We start from the raw sequence: 15,757 nt of genomic DNA, 5'->3' as shown, positions 1-15,757 counted from the left end.
GGTGGGAGTGTCCCTCACATGCTCCCCAGTCACCGGGCGGGTTGTAGACTCACCTGTGAGATCTTCCTGGCTGTTGTCTGGGCTCTCCTGCAGCTTCTCCTCCTCTCGCTCTTCCTGGTCCTCCACTGAGTTCTTCGTCTTCCTGGTCTTCTTCAGGGAGAAGTGTGTCCATCTTGTGGGCGAGGAAGCTGTTGTCTCCTCCTCAGCCTCTGCCAGGGAGCTGCCACACTGGCCACAGACACAGAGTTTTTTCAGGCCAGATAGGAGCTTCCAGGAGCCTCTGGTTTTCTTGGGCTCCTCTGGCAAGGCCTGCTCCTCCTGGCTGAGGCCGGAGCATGCCTCGGCTGCTGCAGGTTGGACCACCACCCTGAGCACCTGGCTGTGTCTGTGCTCCCTTGAGGTGAGTCTTCGCAAGAGGCAACGCAGCCTGGAAGAAAAAGAAGGAGCCAGTGGGGTTTTTTGTCCTTCCGGAAAGGCAGGGAAATATTCTGCCCAGGAGTCACACATTAGAGCCGTCTCCTGAACCCATCCGCTCCTGTAAGAGCCAGAACTCGTCCATAGAACCCAGCCAAAGGGGAAGACACATGGGGCCGGCAGTGACACAGGGATTCTTGTGGGGAATTTCTAGGGCCTGTGTTGTGCAGGAGGTGAGACTCGGGGAGCAGGGCTGTGCCTTCCGGCCTTACAGCCTGGGACTCTAGGAGCTGATGACCCTAAAGTTGTCTTGAAGTGCTGGTGAGAAGGTTGCTGTTCATACGATAGGAGGGGCTTTGAGGCCCAGAGACACAGAAGCTGCATGTGGCTGATCCTAAAAGGAGAGAGGGACAGACACACAGTGGGTTGACCATCAAGCGGAGCCTCCCAGAACGCCCTGCGCTCGGATCGCCTGGCCAGTGGACCTGCTTGGGAGCCAACTTGGGAAGATCAAACAACATGAACTGCCTTCTGCTCGCCTTATCATCCTGCCGGGGACTGCCAGTGAGGTTGAGTGTGTGAGTGAGATTCCCCTCCCTCCCCAGTTTTAACTGAATAAACAAACCCTTTACACTGCTGTGTGGTGATCCCCTTTCCTTAGTGTTTCAAGCAGTTGCAATCCACAACCTCTTGCAACACTACCCCATGCTACTCCTCCATGTGGGCACTAATGATCCTGCAAGGTGTGACCCTGAGTGGACCAAGAGTGACTACAGGGCTCTGGGAGCCCGGGTGGAGGAGTTTGGAGAGCCAGTGGTGTTCTCTTCATTCCTTCCTGTCAAAGGTCGGGGCCCAGGCAGAGGCAGGTGCATCTGGAGGGGTGAAGATGGTGTTGCCAGGAGGACTTTGGCTTCCTTGACCACAGGATGCTGTTCCAAGAAGAAGGACTGCTAAGCAGGGACGGGTTCACCTTTGGAGGAAGGGGAAGAGAGTATTTGGGCACAGACTAGCTAGCCTAGTGAGAAGGGCTTTAAACTAGGTTTGACGGGAGTAGGTGACCAAAGCCTATAGGTAAGTAAAAACATGGAGACCTGGGAGATGGGTCGGAAATGGGAGGGAGCATGGGCTGCAATAGCAGAGGTAAAGGAGGCACAAGGGCAGAACGGGGGACAAAATCAAATCTGTATCTTAGATGCCTGTGTACAAATGCAAGGAACAGGGGAATAAGCAGGAAGAACTTGAAGTGCTAGTAAATAAACACAACTATGACACAGTCGGTATCACAGAGACTTGGTGGGATAACACACATGATTGGAATAGTGATAGAGATGTAGCCGTGTTAGTCTGGTGTAGCTGAAACAAAATACAGGACTATGCAGCACTTTAAAGACTAACAAGATGGTTTATTAGGTGATGAGCTTTCGTGGGCCAGACCCACTTCCTCAGATCAAATAGTGGAAGAAAATAGTCACAACCATATATACCAAAGGATACAATTTAAAAAATGAACACATATGAAAAGGAGAAATCACATTTCAGAACAGAAGAGGGATGCAGGGGGTGGGAAGGAAGGTAAATGTCTGTGAGTTAATGATATTAGAGGTGAGGAAAGGTAGATGTCTGTGAGCTAATGGTATTAGAGGTGATAATTGGGGAAGCTATCTTTGTAATGGGTAAGGTAGTTGGAGTCTTTGTTCAGCCCCCCAAATCTGCACTTGAAAGGGAATTTGAAACTTTTCTAGCAGAGAGAACTCAAAGATCACTTGCAGAGTTACTGCATGGAAAACAGATGAATACTAAATTGAACATTGCTGAATTATTAAAGGCGAGGCCTGATGCACCAAATGAGGATGCTATGAGAAAAACAGTTGAACAGAAGCGAGCAAAGTATAAGGCTTTCACAGACAAACGATGGGGTGCTAAGGAACCGAAGTTTGAGCGTGGTTCCTTTGTTAGAGTAAGAAAACCTGGAATTTTACGCAAAGGGGACCATAAATTCACATCTCCCCTTAAAATCATAGAGAAGAAAGGACCTTACGCCTATCGACTTTCTGATGGGCGGGTATGGAATGCTTCTTCCCTTGCACCTAGAGGAGACGATGCCAACACACAGCCCGCATTGTATGACTTCACCATAGCACCAACACAAGAAGACACTGCACTGGACCCGGGGTTTGAGAGATGGTCTGTCAGACATAGACAACCACCTGTCTGGACTAGAGACTGTTATGTCGTATTTACAGTGTTTTCAATGTAAACAGTATAGTGGCTTGTTCCATATTTGTTGCTGTGGTTAGAACAACAATGTTTCTTTTATAATTGGGAGAGCTTCTTAAGAGAGTAGGGAATGTGGTGTTTTAGATGCTGCTTGTAATTATTAGGACTGGGAGCACTGGCTGTTGGGAATCTGGAAGCCCGGGAAACAGGAAGGAGGGGGGAGGAGATGGGCCAAGCCTGAGTGAGAGCTACAGAGGGGAGCAGCAGCAGCTTTGGAAAGAGGTTTCACCTTTGTTAAATAAAGGCCTGTGGAAGTGTGTTACTACCTTGCTTGCATGATACAACCAGCTTGCTCAGGAATAATAGGCTCGAGAATGCAGGGAGCAATCAGGAATTCAAAATCACTACTGGATTTGTGGCTAGCAAGGGATGTGAAGGGTAACAAGAAAGGTTTCTCCAGGCATGTTAGGAGTAAGAGAGCGATCCCTCTAAAAAGGGATGTAAATTAAACACTTCGGAACTGCAAATGAAGGCGGGATTTAAATTTACACCCCTTTGAGAAAAGGGATGTAGTCTAGACACAGCCCAAATGTCTAGAAAATGTGATTCACGTGGGAAGACTGAAAGAATTGGTCTTGTTTTGTTTAGAAAAGAGTAGACTGAGAGGGGACAGGAGAGCAGTTTTCCAGTGCTGACTGTGAATGTGGCTTTAGTCTTGTGGAGAATATTGAAACTAAATTATGAACCAGATAGAAAGATCACCTGGGTATGCTAACGAGGATCAATTTTCTCTCTGCCAGTGAGGATATGTCTACACTACAAAGTTAATTCGAACTAATGGCCGTTAGTTCGAATTAACTTTCATAGCATCTATACATACAAACTGCTTAATTCGAACTTGGTAAACCTCGTTCTATGGGGAATAATGCCTAATTCGAAATAGCTAACTCAAAATAAATGCTGTGTAGACACTTATTTTGAGTTACAGGGCCTCCAGCCCTTCCCAGTTCCCCCTGGTGGCCACTCTGGGCCAAACCAGGAAACTCCTCTCCTCTGCCCCGGCCCCGGGGCCCTTAAAGAGGTAGACTCTTGCCAGATGGCACTCACCAGAGCCAGGCCTGCCAGCAGTCTCTGCCCCTGACCCAGTGGCCCCAGGATGAGCCAGGCAGCCAGTGCCAGCCAGCTCTCCCAGGCCCAGTCCCCCAGCACCCAGGGGCCAGCCAGGGGCCGTAGACGGTGTGCGCCCTCCTGGACTAGTGCAGAGGTCATGGACCTCATTGAGGTTTGGGGCAGGCCCCCAACGTCCATGATCTCTGCACTAGGCAGAGGAACGCGGCCATCTATGGCCACATAGCGGCCACCCTGGCCCGAAAGGGACACAGGTGCACCCAGGGGCAGGTGCGCCTGAAAGTCAAAGAGCTGCAGCAGGGTACGCGAGGGCCACCAGGGGCGGCGCCGCAGCAGGGGCTGCCACCTGCCCCTATTTCCCCACCCTCGACCAACTCGTGGGGGCGGGGCAGTCCACGCCAGCCCAGGAGGCAGCGAGCCAGGGCTGGAGGGCCCTGACCCGGGCACACCGGAGGGGCCACCACCAGCTGTTCTGGCACCGCAGTCGGCAGGGTCGTCCAGGGAGGCCATACCACGTAAGTGCTAGCACTGTCCCCTGCCCGGGGGGGACGGCAGGCGGGGGGGAGACCAGGGACGGCGCATGTGGGCCTTGCCTCCCACGGATCACACAGCCACCTGTGCACGTGCAAGCACGCGCCATGCCACCCTTGGGCAGGTGGCTCCAGCTGCATGACACCCAAGGGCCATGGCCCAATAGGCACATGCGTGTGTGAAGAGACCTGACACGCTCCCATCCCCGGGGTGGGACCCAGCAGGACGCTCTCCCTTCACACGCCCCCTCTGCACAGAAGCAGGGGACATCTCCCCCCCACCCCGGCCACACTATACACGGCACAGGGGCCTGGGTGCCGTCTTGGGGCAGCTCCCAGTCCCGGGGAGAGCCAGACATCCTGACCGTGGCCTCTGTGCAAGCACAGTGGCTCTGACGGTGCAGGGCACGGTCACATCATCCACTGTGTCCCCAGGGAGAACTGACCACTTCTTTTCTTTCTCTCCAGCTGCACCAGCTGCTCATACCACTCCGCCCGGGACATGCTCCCGCACCTGCAGCCTGCTCTGGGCCACCACCACACGGCAGGAGTACTGGGACCAGCACCTGGGGGCCCTGCGAGCCCTACACCGCACCGTTGAGGCCTGGATGCTGAAGGACCTGAAGCTCCACTGGGAGCAGCTTGCAGAGGACCGAGCGAGGAACTGTCACCTGCATGGTGCCCGTGCCAGTCCTGCGCCTGCTGCCCCCCAACTACTGTCCCTTCTCCCACTCCTGCCCCCCTCCCACCTGTTCCTCCTCAACCTCTACACCCTCCTCCTCAATATCCACACCCCCCACCTCAACCTCTGCACCCTCCTCCCCATCACCCCGGGGATGCTGAGGCCCCCTCCCTTGCTATGCTGGGAGGCGGTTGGCCCAGTGAGACCCCCACCCCTGATCCCTGAGCTTCCCCTCCCCCTTCTTCCCCTTGCTTCCCCCTTCCAGTTCCCTCCTCCCAGTTTTCTCCCTCCCCTCTCCTACCCTCTCTCCTGTCCACTCCCGCCTCCTTTCCCCCGTCTCCCCACAGTTTCATTCCCCCTCCTCAGTTGTGTTCAATAAAGAGAGTTGATATTTTTGAAAATACGTGTCTTTTATTTGACATCAGGAAGGGCGGGATAGGGAAGGGTAAGTGGAAGGATGAGAGGGGGGAATGGGGCACAAGCCCCCGGTGGGGCAGAACAGGGAGACTGTTAGCACTCCTCAGGGTGGAAGCTCTCCCGCAGGGCCCCCTGGATCCTGACAGCCCCTCGATGGTCCTCCCGGATGGCAGCCTGCAGACAGTGCAGCCAGGCAGCTATCAACGTGTCCGCGAGACGCAGCAGAGTCCCCGGGGGCAGGTCTGGTTCCATGTTGCAGAGTGCCGTTGTGTCCGGAGTGAGGGCAGGCAGAGCACTCGGAGACACAAATGCTTTGCTGTCCCTCAGCGAGGTAGACCAGCAAGCAGAGAAACCTGAGAACTGTCTGTCGAAGATGGGGGGTCCGGTCCCTTTAAGCACAGCCCTCGGCTAACCTGAGGCAGCAGCCCCACACACTAAGTCCGACCCTGATGCCCTGCTGGCACTGCTTCCAGCCAGCCTTACCTTCGATTCAGGGTCCACTCAATGTGGACGTGCTATTTCGAATTAGAAAAATACTAATTCAAGTTAGTTTTTGTGTCTAGATGCGTTATTTCGAATTACCTTAAATCGCATTAACTAATTGAATTAAGTTAATTTGAAATAACGCTGTAGTGTAGACATACCCTGAGGGAGATGGAAACCCTGACGCTGTGTAGGAACACTGGAAGAATTGGAACGGCAGAAAAGAAAAGGTTCGTCATGATGACTAGCAGCAACTAACTTCCCATCATCAGCTAGAAGCTGTGACTAGTGGTCTTCTAAATATAGCAAAGAAAAGAAGGAATTTTGTGTGTCAAAACGAAAAGTTTAATTTTACGTTTCACAAGTCACAACAACAACAGACTCTCGATGCACTTTTTGCCCATAGAAAGATGCTCACTTTTTTTCACATGTGTAAAGCCAAGAGACATAATCTTTAATTTCAAGCATAAACTGTAACAACTATTTCTTTTCACGTGTTAATACGAATGATAACAGAATTTGTTTGGTATGTCACGAAAAAGGTTAATTTTGAGTTATGTCTCAAAGAGAGAAAAACTTCTAAGATACCAAATGGCTACTGAAAATTTTGCAATATTTATTTTCTTTGGTTTTGATTTCATATTCAACAAATATTTAAATTCAGGCACCTTGTCAATTTTCCCTTGCTGTCGTATTCTTTCTTCCATAATATTTTAAATATATCTAAGATATTTGTTAGTAACCTGTGGGTGCCACTCATCCGAACAAGTGCCCATGACCTCAATATTGACCTGAAACCCCACAGCCAGCGAGGGGCCAAGGTCAAAGTGAGTAACTCTTTGTTCCCATCAAACCCAGTAAAAGAAATAAAAGCTTGTTAAGTAGCAGGTTTGAAGCACCGGAAGGACGGATTATCAGATGAAAGTCCATGTAATTCCTGTCAAACATTTCAAAATCTGGAACTCATTAGCATGTGGAAAAGAACCAGTGACCATTCAATGAGAAGTTTGACACGCTATCATTGAATCAGAAGTTAGGTTACCAAAAAATCGTGACCTAGGGCAGGGGACTGGAGTGCAGGGCTTTGGGATGTGACCTGGGTAGGAGGGGATTGTGATCTGGGGCAGGAGATTGGGAGGGGGGATGGATGCAAAGGGGGACAGGGAGTTTGGGTATGTTGAGAGGAAGGGGCAGAGAGCTGGGGCAGGAAAGGCCTGTGGTGCCAGAAGCAGGCTGTGGCCAAGAGACTAGCCTGCCTACCTGGCCACTGTTCCATGAATAACTGAGCCAGGAGAGGGGGGGGTGGTTATTATTAGCTGCATGATATTCCAACAAGCAGTTTGCATTGGCTAGTTTCTGACAGAAACTGGCAAATGGGAATATGCTGAGGGCGGGGAGGCTCCTAAAACATCCCCCCTCCTCTCTGTGTTTCTGCCTGGTTCACGTGGCTAACTGGGGAGCCTGGCTGGGGCTCCCTGCTGCCTCCGTGGGCCAGACCCAGTGCACAGGCCGTATTTTGCCCAGGACTGTCTTAGCAGAAACACTGGTCACCATCTATTTTCTATGCTTCTTAGTGGGGCCTGCTCTTAAACCCCACAGCTTTGTGCTCAGAACGTTGGGACTCTGGCTACAGACAGGGGCCCAGTTGAGAATGAGTAACCCTCTGCTCCCATCAAAGCCAGTAAGAGAAATAAAAGCTTGTTAAGTAGCAGCTTTGAAGCACCGGAAGGACGGATTATCAGCTGAACAGACATTTCATTCCTGTCAAGTATTTCAAAATCTGGAACCTATTAGCATGGGGGAAAGAACCAGAGAACATTCAATGAAGAGCTTTACACACTACTTAGAACATCAAATCAGAACGTAGGTCTTTCACGTTGCTGAATTGGAGGGAAGCAGCCAGATCGCTGCTGCACCCCTAGGTGGGGGTGTTGGCCCCAGAAATTGGTATGGGGGGAGCCATGTGGGGTGTTGAATGGGAGCTTATTGTTTGTTAATCTTATGTACGCTATTTATGTGAGTGTATAATGTCTGTGTGTGTAGGTAGGAATCTGTAATCTGTGTGGAAGCTGAATATTTCTGTGAATGTGGTTAAGCATGGCTATGGACAGGCTGAGTAGCAAAGCCCTGTGGAACAATGACTCTCAATAGGCTATGGACACACCCAAAGAATGGGATTTGTCACCTGAGGGCAGCCAGCAGGAAACATAGAGATTGGCCTCGGACCAGGTGACTTGCTGCATACAAGAAGAGGCCAGGAAGGGAATAAAAGAGGCCATGTGGTCGATGCCATTTTGTTCTCAGCTCAGCACTTCATCCCAGAGGCAGCACTGCAGGGATTGAACAGCCCGGAAGACCTGTGAACCCATCCTGATCGTAGGATGTGCAATAAGGACTTTTAAACCAGCAGCTGCAACACCTCTGCTAGAGCCTGCATCGAGGACTGGGAGATTCGATGCATGTAACATACTGTACTTTAATAACCTTACTCTCAGGCTTTTCTTTCTTGTAATAATAAACCTTTAGATATAGATTCTAAAGGATTGGCCCAGCGTGATTTGTGGGTAAGATCCAGAGGGTAAATTGACCAGGGATCTGTGGCTGGTTTCTTGGAACCGGACAGAACTTGTTCGGGGTAGGTGGGATTGGGTGCTAGGACCCCCCACCTGTGTATGAGGCCCGGGGCCATCTGGGGCACGGATATTGCTGGGGTGTCGGAGGGGTTTTGCTCGGGAGGCTTCAGGCAGGTTGCTGAAGCGCTCTGTGAGACTGGCTTTTGGCCTGTGTGGAGAGGTCGCCTGTCGGGGGCTGTAAGGAGCCCCGGATTTGAGCAATTCGCCCTGAGCGGACACACTCAGCTGTGCCCAGACACGGCCTGGTCCGTCACAGTGGCGTAGTCGGCAGGATCCACAGATCTTGGTCAATTGAGCTTTGGGATCAGGACCCACGCTGTCTAAATTTGATTTTTGATGTTGAGAGTTTGGTTGATTAAAGAGCCGCTGCGATGATCCCGGAATTATATGAGAGTCTGAGCAAAAGTGCTCTGAAGGATTTGTGCTTGGGGAGAGGCATTGCCTTTAGGAAAAGGGCCTCTAAACTAGATCTGGTAGTGTTGTTATTAACCAGAGATGTGGATGAAAAGGAGCAGAAGCAAGCCAAGGAGGCTGCTGAAAGAAGGCGGAAGGCAGATGAAGAAATTGCTAAGAGACAGAAGGAGATGGATCGGGAACTTGAGGAGAAAAAGGCAGAATATGCTGAGAGACAGAGGAGGGAAGAGGCAGAGCATGCAAAGAAGATGGCCCTAGCCAAGGAGGAAAATGCTAGACTTGACCTCCAGCTTAAGAGACTAAAAGAACAAAGAGACTGTATCCTCCTGAAGGTTCAATGTATAACTCTGTGGGTATGGGGTATGCTTATGATATGGCAGACGTATTTTACCCAGCTGATGTGATGACCCAACCCCAAAGCATGTATGAATGCAAACCTTTTGTGTTACCTGTAGCTAACAGGGAGGTTTGGGAAGGGGGTGCATGTGGGTATGGAAAGTTTCCTGGAGCTGGTCAGTCTCCCTGTAACCAAGGGGAAAGTGTCTCTATATGTGAGCCTGTGGGTGAGGGCCCGTCTGATGCCTCAGAGGTGAGGCTGGAATCAGAACCAGGGCAAGAAGAGCCCAGAAATCAGGGAAATGTTTCTCTGGGGCAGCCTGGAGTGGCTGGCCAGAGTGAAGTTTTAGTTGAGGAGTTGGTGGCTGGTGAGGTTTGTGGAATTGAACCTGCACAAGCTGAAATTGACTTGTGTGAAGCACAGTGTGTGCAAGCTGGCAATTTGGCTGGTGGAAGTAGCAGTGGGGCAGTAAAGGAAGCTGTCCCAGTGGCTAGCTATATGCCTGAGATTAGCCAGGGGTGTTGGGACAAGGGAGAAGCTGTCTCTGGTTGTCTGGCTGTGTGTGGGGAAGAGTTTCTTCCTGTGTCTGAGGAAGGTGCCCCACAGCCTGTGAAGGCTGAGAGCAGTGTTGTGGTCCCAGAGTTGGGTCTGGATATGGCTAAGGCCCAGGAAGGGGGTGGCCCAAGGTTTGTGTCTGCTGGAGAGAGGGATGAGGTGACTCAGGTAGAGTCAGTCAGTGTTTTACCAGAACCCCAGAGACCAGACAGTGGTGACCCTGATATTGTGCCTGATGCTGCTGTGTTGCTGGCAGAGGGGGGAGCGACTCTGTGGGAGCAGAGAGACCCCTTAGCCCGGGCACAAGGAGAGAATGAGGGTGTGTTAACTCTGGTGCCTAATGATGGTATGGACGTTTACAGCCATCTAGAGAGTTGCACAGGGAGTGAAGGTGCTTCCGACCCTGTCTCTTGTGGGTCTGTCTGTGTGCCTGAGAGGGGATTGTCTGTGAATCCACCAGAGGGGCCAGAGATGACCCAGGGAGTAAGGGAATTGCAGGAGGAATTGGTTGTGGCTCAGCAGGGCAAGGCTGCTGCAGAGCCAGGGAAGGGTGAACTGCTGCCTAAGGAAGCTCATAGGGAGGAGAGTCCTGGCAGTGCTTGTAGCAAGCAGTTTGCTGTGACTGAGGGAGGTGACAGGGCCTTGCTGGGAGAAGGCATTCAGGAGAAAGCTCTGCCAGTAAACGGCAGCAGCTTCTTGTGTGAGGCACTTGTTTTGGTGCCTGACAGACAGAATTTGTCTGTTAGCAGTGACTCCAATGACTTGGGTTTAGGGAAACCCAGTGTGGATGGTGTTGGAGAGGTCTCAGAGGGACTGAGGGTTGTTCCAGAGGAGGCAGGAACAGCCAGAGAATTGGAGCAGGCTGCTAACCCAGTGACTGTGGGTGACCAGCTTGCTGGGAAGTCAGTGTGTGTGGGACAGGATTGTTCCCAGGTGAAGGAGGAGAGTGGGAACTTAGTGTCTCAGATTCAGGAGAAGGACTGTGTAGCCAAGTATGCAGAGCAGAACAGCTGTGTGGTCACCCTCCCTAGGATGCAGGAGATGGCAGTTACGCTCCCATCTCTGGACATGGCGGACACTCATAATCAATCAGGGAGGTTGATATCTGGTTCTATGTGGAAACAGAGGTTAGAGAGGGACAGAGGAGAGACTTGGGAGTCTACAGCTTACTGCTGTTACCCCACTGAGTGGGGGAAGGGGGAGAATTCCAGGACCATTGTGAGCCAGGGAGTCACGCCCAGCCAGCCCTTTGTCTTGGTCAGGCCAGAGGTTTCAGGCCTGGAGCCCAGAGGACAAGGGGGAGGGGCAGGACTTGTTTTGGCCAGGAAGATTTGCAGTTTAAACCTGAAGGGCCAAAACTGCAATGGTGTGGGGTCAGAGAAGGGGCATGATGGGGAATGTCAATATACACCTGATGTAGGATTGTTTTTGTTACTGATGTTAATTCTTGTAACCAATGTATTATTGTTGCAGAGAATTGTAACGGTATACAGGGTGCATGAGCTTATGAAAATACCATGTAATCTGTCTGGAGATGTACCAAACGACAGACGGTATGTAAGGGGACATTGTGATGTTGCTATTTCGTGGTTAACACTTGTAACTGGTCTTGGAACTTCTTACAGTACAAAAAGGGTTCCAGCCAGAAGGTCCTGTGTAAGAAGGGAAACTGAGGCACACCACCATTTTGTTGGGGGAGGCCTGTGATGCCCTCAGTGATGTTACTGGCATCACTTCCTGCATCAATTTTGCGTTGGGGGTGTCACGTTGCTGAATTGGAGGGAAGCAGCCAGATCGCTGGTGCACCCCAGGTGGGGGTGTTGGCCCCAGAAATTGGTATGGGGGGAGCCATGTGGGGTATTGAATGGGAGCTTATTGTTTGTTAATCTTATGTACGCTATTTATGTGAGTATATAATGTCTGTGTGTGTAGGTAGGAATCTGTAATCTGTGTGGAAGCTGAATATTTCTGTGAATGTGGTTAAGCATGGCTATGGATAGGCTGAGTAGCAAAGCCCTGTGGAACAATGACTCTCAATAGGCTATGGACACACCCAAAGAATGGGATTTGTCACCTGAGGGCAGCCAGCAGGAAACATAGAGATTGGCCTCGGACCAGGTGACTTGCTGCAGACAAGAAGAGGCCAGGAAGGGAATAAAAGAGGCCATGTGGTCGATGCCATTTTGTTCTCAGCTCAGCACTTCATCCCAGAGGCAGCACTGCAGGGATTGAAGAGCCCGGAAGACCTGTGAAACCATCCTGATCGTAGGATGTGCAATAAGGACTTTTAAACCAGCAGCTGCAACATCTCTGCTAGAGCCTGCATCGAGAACTGGGAGATTCGGTGCATGTAACGTACTGTACTTTAATAACCTTACTCTCAGGCTTTTCTTTCTTGTAATAATAAACCTTTAGATATAGATTATAAAGGATTGGCCCAGCATGATTTGTGGGTAGGGTCCAGAGGGTAAATTGACCAGGGATCTGTGGCTGGTTTCTTGGAACCGGACAGAACTTGTTCGGGGTAGGTGGGATTGGGTGCTAGGACCCCCCACCTGTGTATGAGGCCCGGGGCCATCTGGGGCACGGATATTGCTGGGGTGTCGGAGGGGTTTTGCTCGGGAGGCTTCAGGCAGGTTGCTGAATCGCTCTGTGAGACTGGTTTTTGGCCTGTGTGGAGAGGTCGCCAGTCGGGGGCTGTAAGGAGCCATGGATTTGAGCAATTTGCCCTGAGCGGACACACTCAGCTGTGCCCAGACACGGCCTGGTCCATCACAAGGTCACCAAAAAAATGATAAAGAAATCACACCCAAGACTCATGACAAAATGAGGTAGCAGTTTATTTAAATCCGTTGCCTAGAATGGAACCTCACTGGTTATTTACAGAGATATTTTATAGTCTGGAGGGGGTAGAGAGGAATTTGTATGGAGTTTTGCATTTCTGAGAGAACTACCCACATGAGAGCCTGGCCCTGGCAGTAGAGCGGTATCATTTTCACTTTCATTCAAATGGCACTTTGTTATTTCAAGTCTGCACATTCTGAGCTGGATGTTGTCCGAACACACGGATATTGGACAATCATTACTTGAGACCAAACATTTCTCTGCCCACCCTGAAGGCCGGGGATGCATTAGGGGCACCTCCAAGAGGAATAAGCGTCATGGAGACATAAACCCAAATTCTACTCAAGTTTTGTGATGTTCCCTTTAGGTAAGAAACATGGAAATTCGCCCCCACGAGTCAGCAGTGAGAGAAAATCATCCCCATCTGCCTCAGGAGCGCGGGAAAGGCTGAGGCAGGAGGAGAGCGGAAGATGCTCTGAGTCAAATCAAAACGGAGTGTTGGGAAGCGCCTGTTGCAGCCCCAGCCCCCACCCGTCCCTAGGCCGAGGAGGCACCAATCTCTGCGGTGGGCTGGGAAAGGCTCCGGGAATTACCTTCTGAACAGACTCATCCTCTCTCCAGCGCCCGCGGGGACAGCGGCTGCCTGAGGTTCTTGACAGAGGCTCAGTTCTCGTCTCTCGGATCCTTGGGCGCCGGCCGTTGCCAGCCAGTTGGACTGGAGGCAGGACAAGAACGCTGCAGCCACAGTCTTTGTTGCTGTCACACATGACATCACAATACACTCAGGCCTCCATCCAGAGACCAGCCCCCCCGCCCAGGTAACTCTTCTCCCATCCCACAGCCAGGCCCGGGGCAGCGCGGACACCCACAGCTGGCTTGTACTGGAAAGCTACTGGGAAGGAAGGCAGGAGGCAGAACCTTCCCTTGGCCTAGCCCTGCCCCCTCCCCTCCATGCACGGTGGGTCCCACTGAGGGACAACAGAAATTCCCAGGGGTGGGGGCTGTGACTGTTTGGAGCTGGCTGCGGTGGGCTCAGGGCGCTCTGCTTTTCGGGGAGCAGCCTCACGCAGACAAAAGCTGCCTTTCTTCTCTCGCTCTGCCTGAGCAGGGGAGGAAAAAGACACTCTCCTTCGAGCAGGAGTTGAACCAGACACCCAGGGGTAACTTGCTGAGCCGCTCCTACAGTCCACCACTCTGCAGCTGAGCTACTGTTATTGTGTTTACTGCTTTGCCCTTAATAATGGGGGAGGGAGTTAGGACGAGGCAGCAAAATCTGATAGCCCTGGGGTGGGACCCAGAATGGTGGGTTCTGGGTCTTGCAGTATTGTGAGATATGTGCCCCTCCCCTCGAAAGGGGGCACCCAGTGTGTGGCATGGCTGAGTCATAAAGAAGACCCTGCAGCACCTGTAGAGTGGGGGCGGGGATCTCCTGACAGACAAGGCACCCTCAGAAGAGGGCATGTGAGCTCTGCAAACTAATTCCTGGGGCAACCAGCAGGTGGCGCTGCCCTGGGGAGTGAACCCCATTGCAGGGCCTAAGCCCTTTCTGACCAACCTCCACTAAGCAAGACCCAGCTGCTCTGTCAGTTCGTGGGGGGATCTGGGACTTGCTGGAGACGTGTGTCAGCGGCAATGCAGTACAAAGGTGACTGGGGCACTTTGCAGCTCCCACCGCTCCCTGACCGTCCTTTCCCTTGCGGCAGACAGGGAAGGCTCCGAACAAGACGAGGCCGAGGAGCAGTAATTCTCCCTGCCGTGTGAAACCTGCTCTCCTGCCTCTTGGTGCTGGGCCCCAGGGCAGGGTACAGGGAGTCACCGTCCATCATCCTGTGCCAGGGAGGTTGAGAGGGCTCCGTGCCCATTTGCACAAGGCCACAGGCAGCGGCACAGACCAGTGCCCCATGGAAATGGGGCTGGAGTGGCTGCCTGCTAAGGTGGGACTGTGGAAGCCCCAGTCTCTTACCCCGGGGCAAATGGACCCAGCAGTGTTTAACCTCCCACACAGACCCCCAGCCAGGCACAGGGTGGGGGGGCTCCACTCACGGGCTGGAATGAGGAGCAGCAATCAGGCAGTGCCAAGCACCCGGCGCTCAACTGGAGACAGGGGGCCAGATCCCAGCTGGGTGGCCATGGGGTGGGGCCAAATCCCCACAAGCAGGAAGGCTGCTGGACCCGCCGGCCATGGGGCGGAGAGGGGAGGTTGGGAGGATGCTGATCCTGCGCAGTTTGCAGCCTGCGTGAATGTGGGGGGGCATTTAGCAGAGACCGACGCGCCCCGTCCAGCCCAACACACGGTGCTCGGCTGGGTGCCAGTGGCTCACCCACCCGCTGTCTCTCCCCAGCGCCAGCCAGCGCCGGGTTCCAAGCGCACCGCCCAGCGCACGCCCCCCCAGAGAGCGGCTGTCGCTCTCGGGCGCCGCCCGGCCCCCAGGCTCTGTCTGGCCAGAAGGTTCCATTCAGGCTCCGGGGCGGAGCCAGCGAAGCCCAACCTGAAACTTTCCCCTGCTGGGAGGGACAGAGCCTCCCGAGTCGCCTCTGGAGCTTGGTTTGCACCTGTCAGGCCCTAGCCCAGGCAAAGCCCAGCTGCAGCTCCGCCAGCTAAAGCAGGAACAGGATGTTACTCTGGAAGGCAGCTGCCAACAGGCCACATGGAGCCGGGCATGGCCAGCACAAGGATGCTGAGCCTGATCTAAGCTCCACCGCTCCACAGCCGGACAGAGCCACCGGGACCAGGACGGGTGCTGGGTGCAGTGTGATGCGAAGGGGCTCTCCAGCATAGCGCTGGTCGGCACCCCACAGCTCAACAACACGTGAGGTCAGCGTGGGGCCCCCAGTGCCAGGGCTGTGGCTGAGGTTACGTTCCTGTCTGCAGCACAGCTAACAACTGGATCAGAGAGCAAACTGCATGACAAGTGTGTCCTCATTTCCCTCTTCCTGCTGGCTCCCAAATGCTGCCCACTCTTCGGACGTGTCTTTGGCCCCCAGAGTGTGTGATGCCTGGCACAGGGCGGTGGGTGTCCAGCGGGCACTGAAGCTACTTCTAGACTGCAGGAATTTGTTGGAGAGGCAATGCTGCTGAAAGGGATCTAGGAAGGAGTACTGC

The 15,757-nt window shown here is 52.8% G+C and overlaps 1 protein-coding gene across 1 annotated transcript in view; it reads right to left on the bottom strand.

Annotated features, from left to right (window-relative positions):
- Positions 1-15,757, bottom strand: part of LOC149523694 (uncharacterized) — a 113,575-nt gene that overhangs the window by 81,268 nt on the left and 16,550 nt on the right. Inside the window, exon 2 of the mRNA XM_089781614.1 lies at positions 54-427. Within this exon, the coding sequence (XP_089637740.1) occupies positions 54-427 (374 nt within the window). The remainder of the gene's footprint in view (positions 1-53; positions 428-15,757) is intronic.

Source organism: Pelodiscus sinensis, chromosome 12 (genome assembly GCF_052426305.1).
Source record: "Pelodiscus sinensis isolate ZL-2025 chromosome 12, ASM5242630v1, whole genome shotgun sequence".
Taxonomy (NCBI): domain Eukaryota; kingdom Metazoa; phylum Chordata; order Testudines; family Trionychidae; genus Pelodiscus; species Pelodiscus sinensis.
Note: the sequence above shows the minus strand (reverse complement) of the source record. Positions and strands in the feature narration are given on the sequence as shown.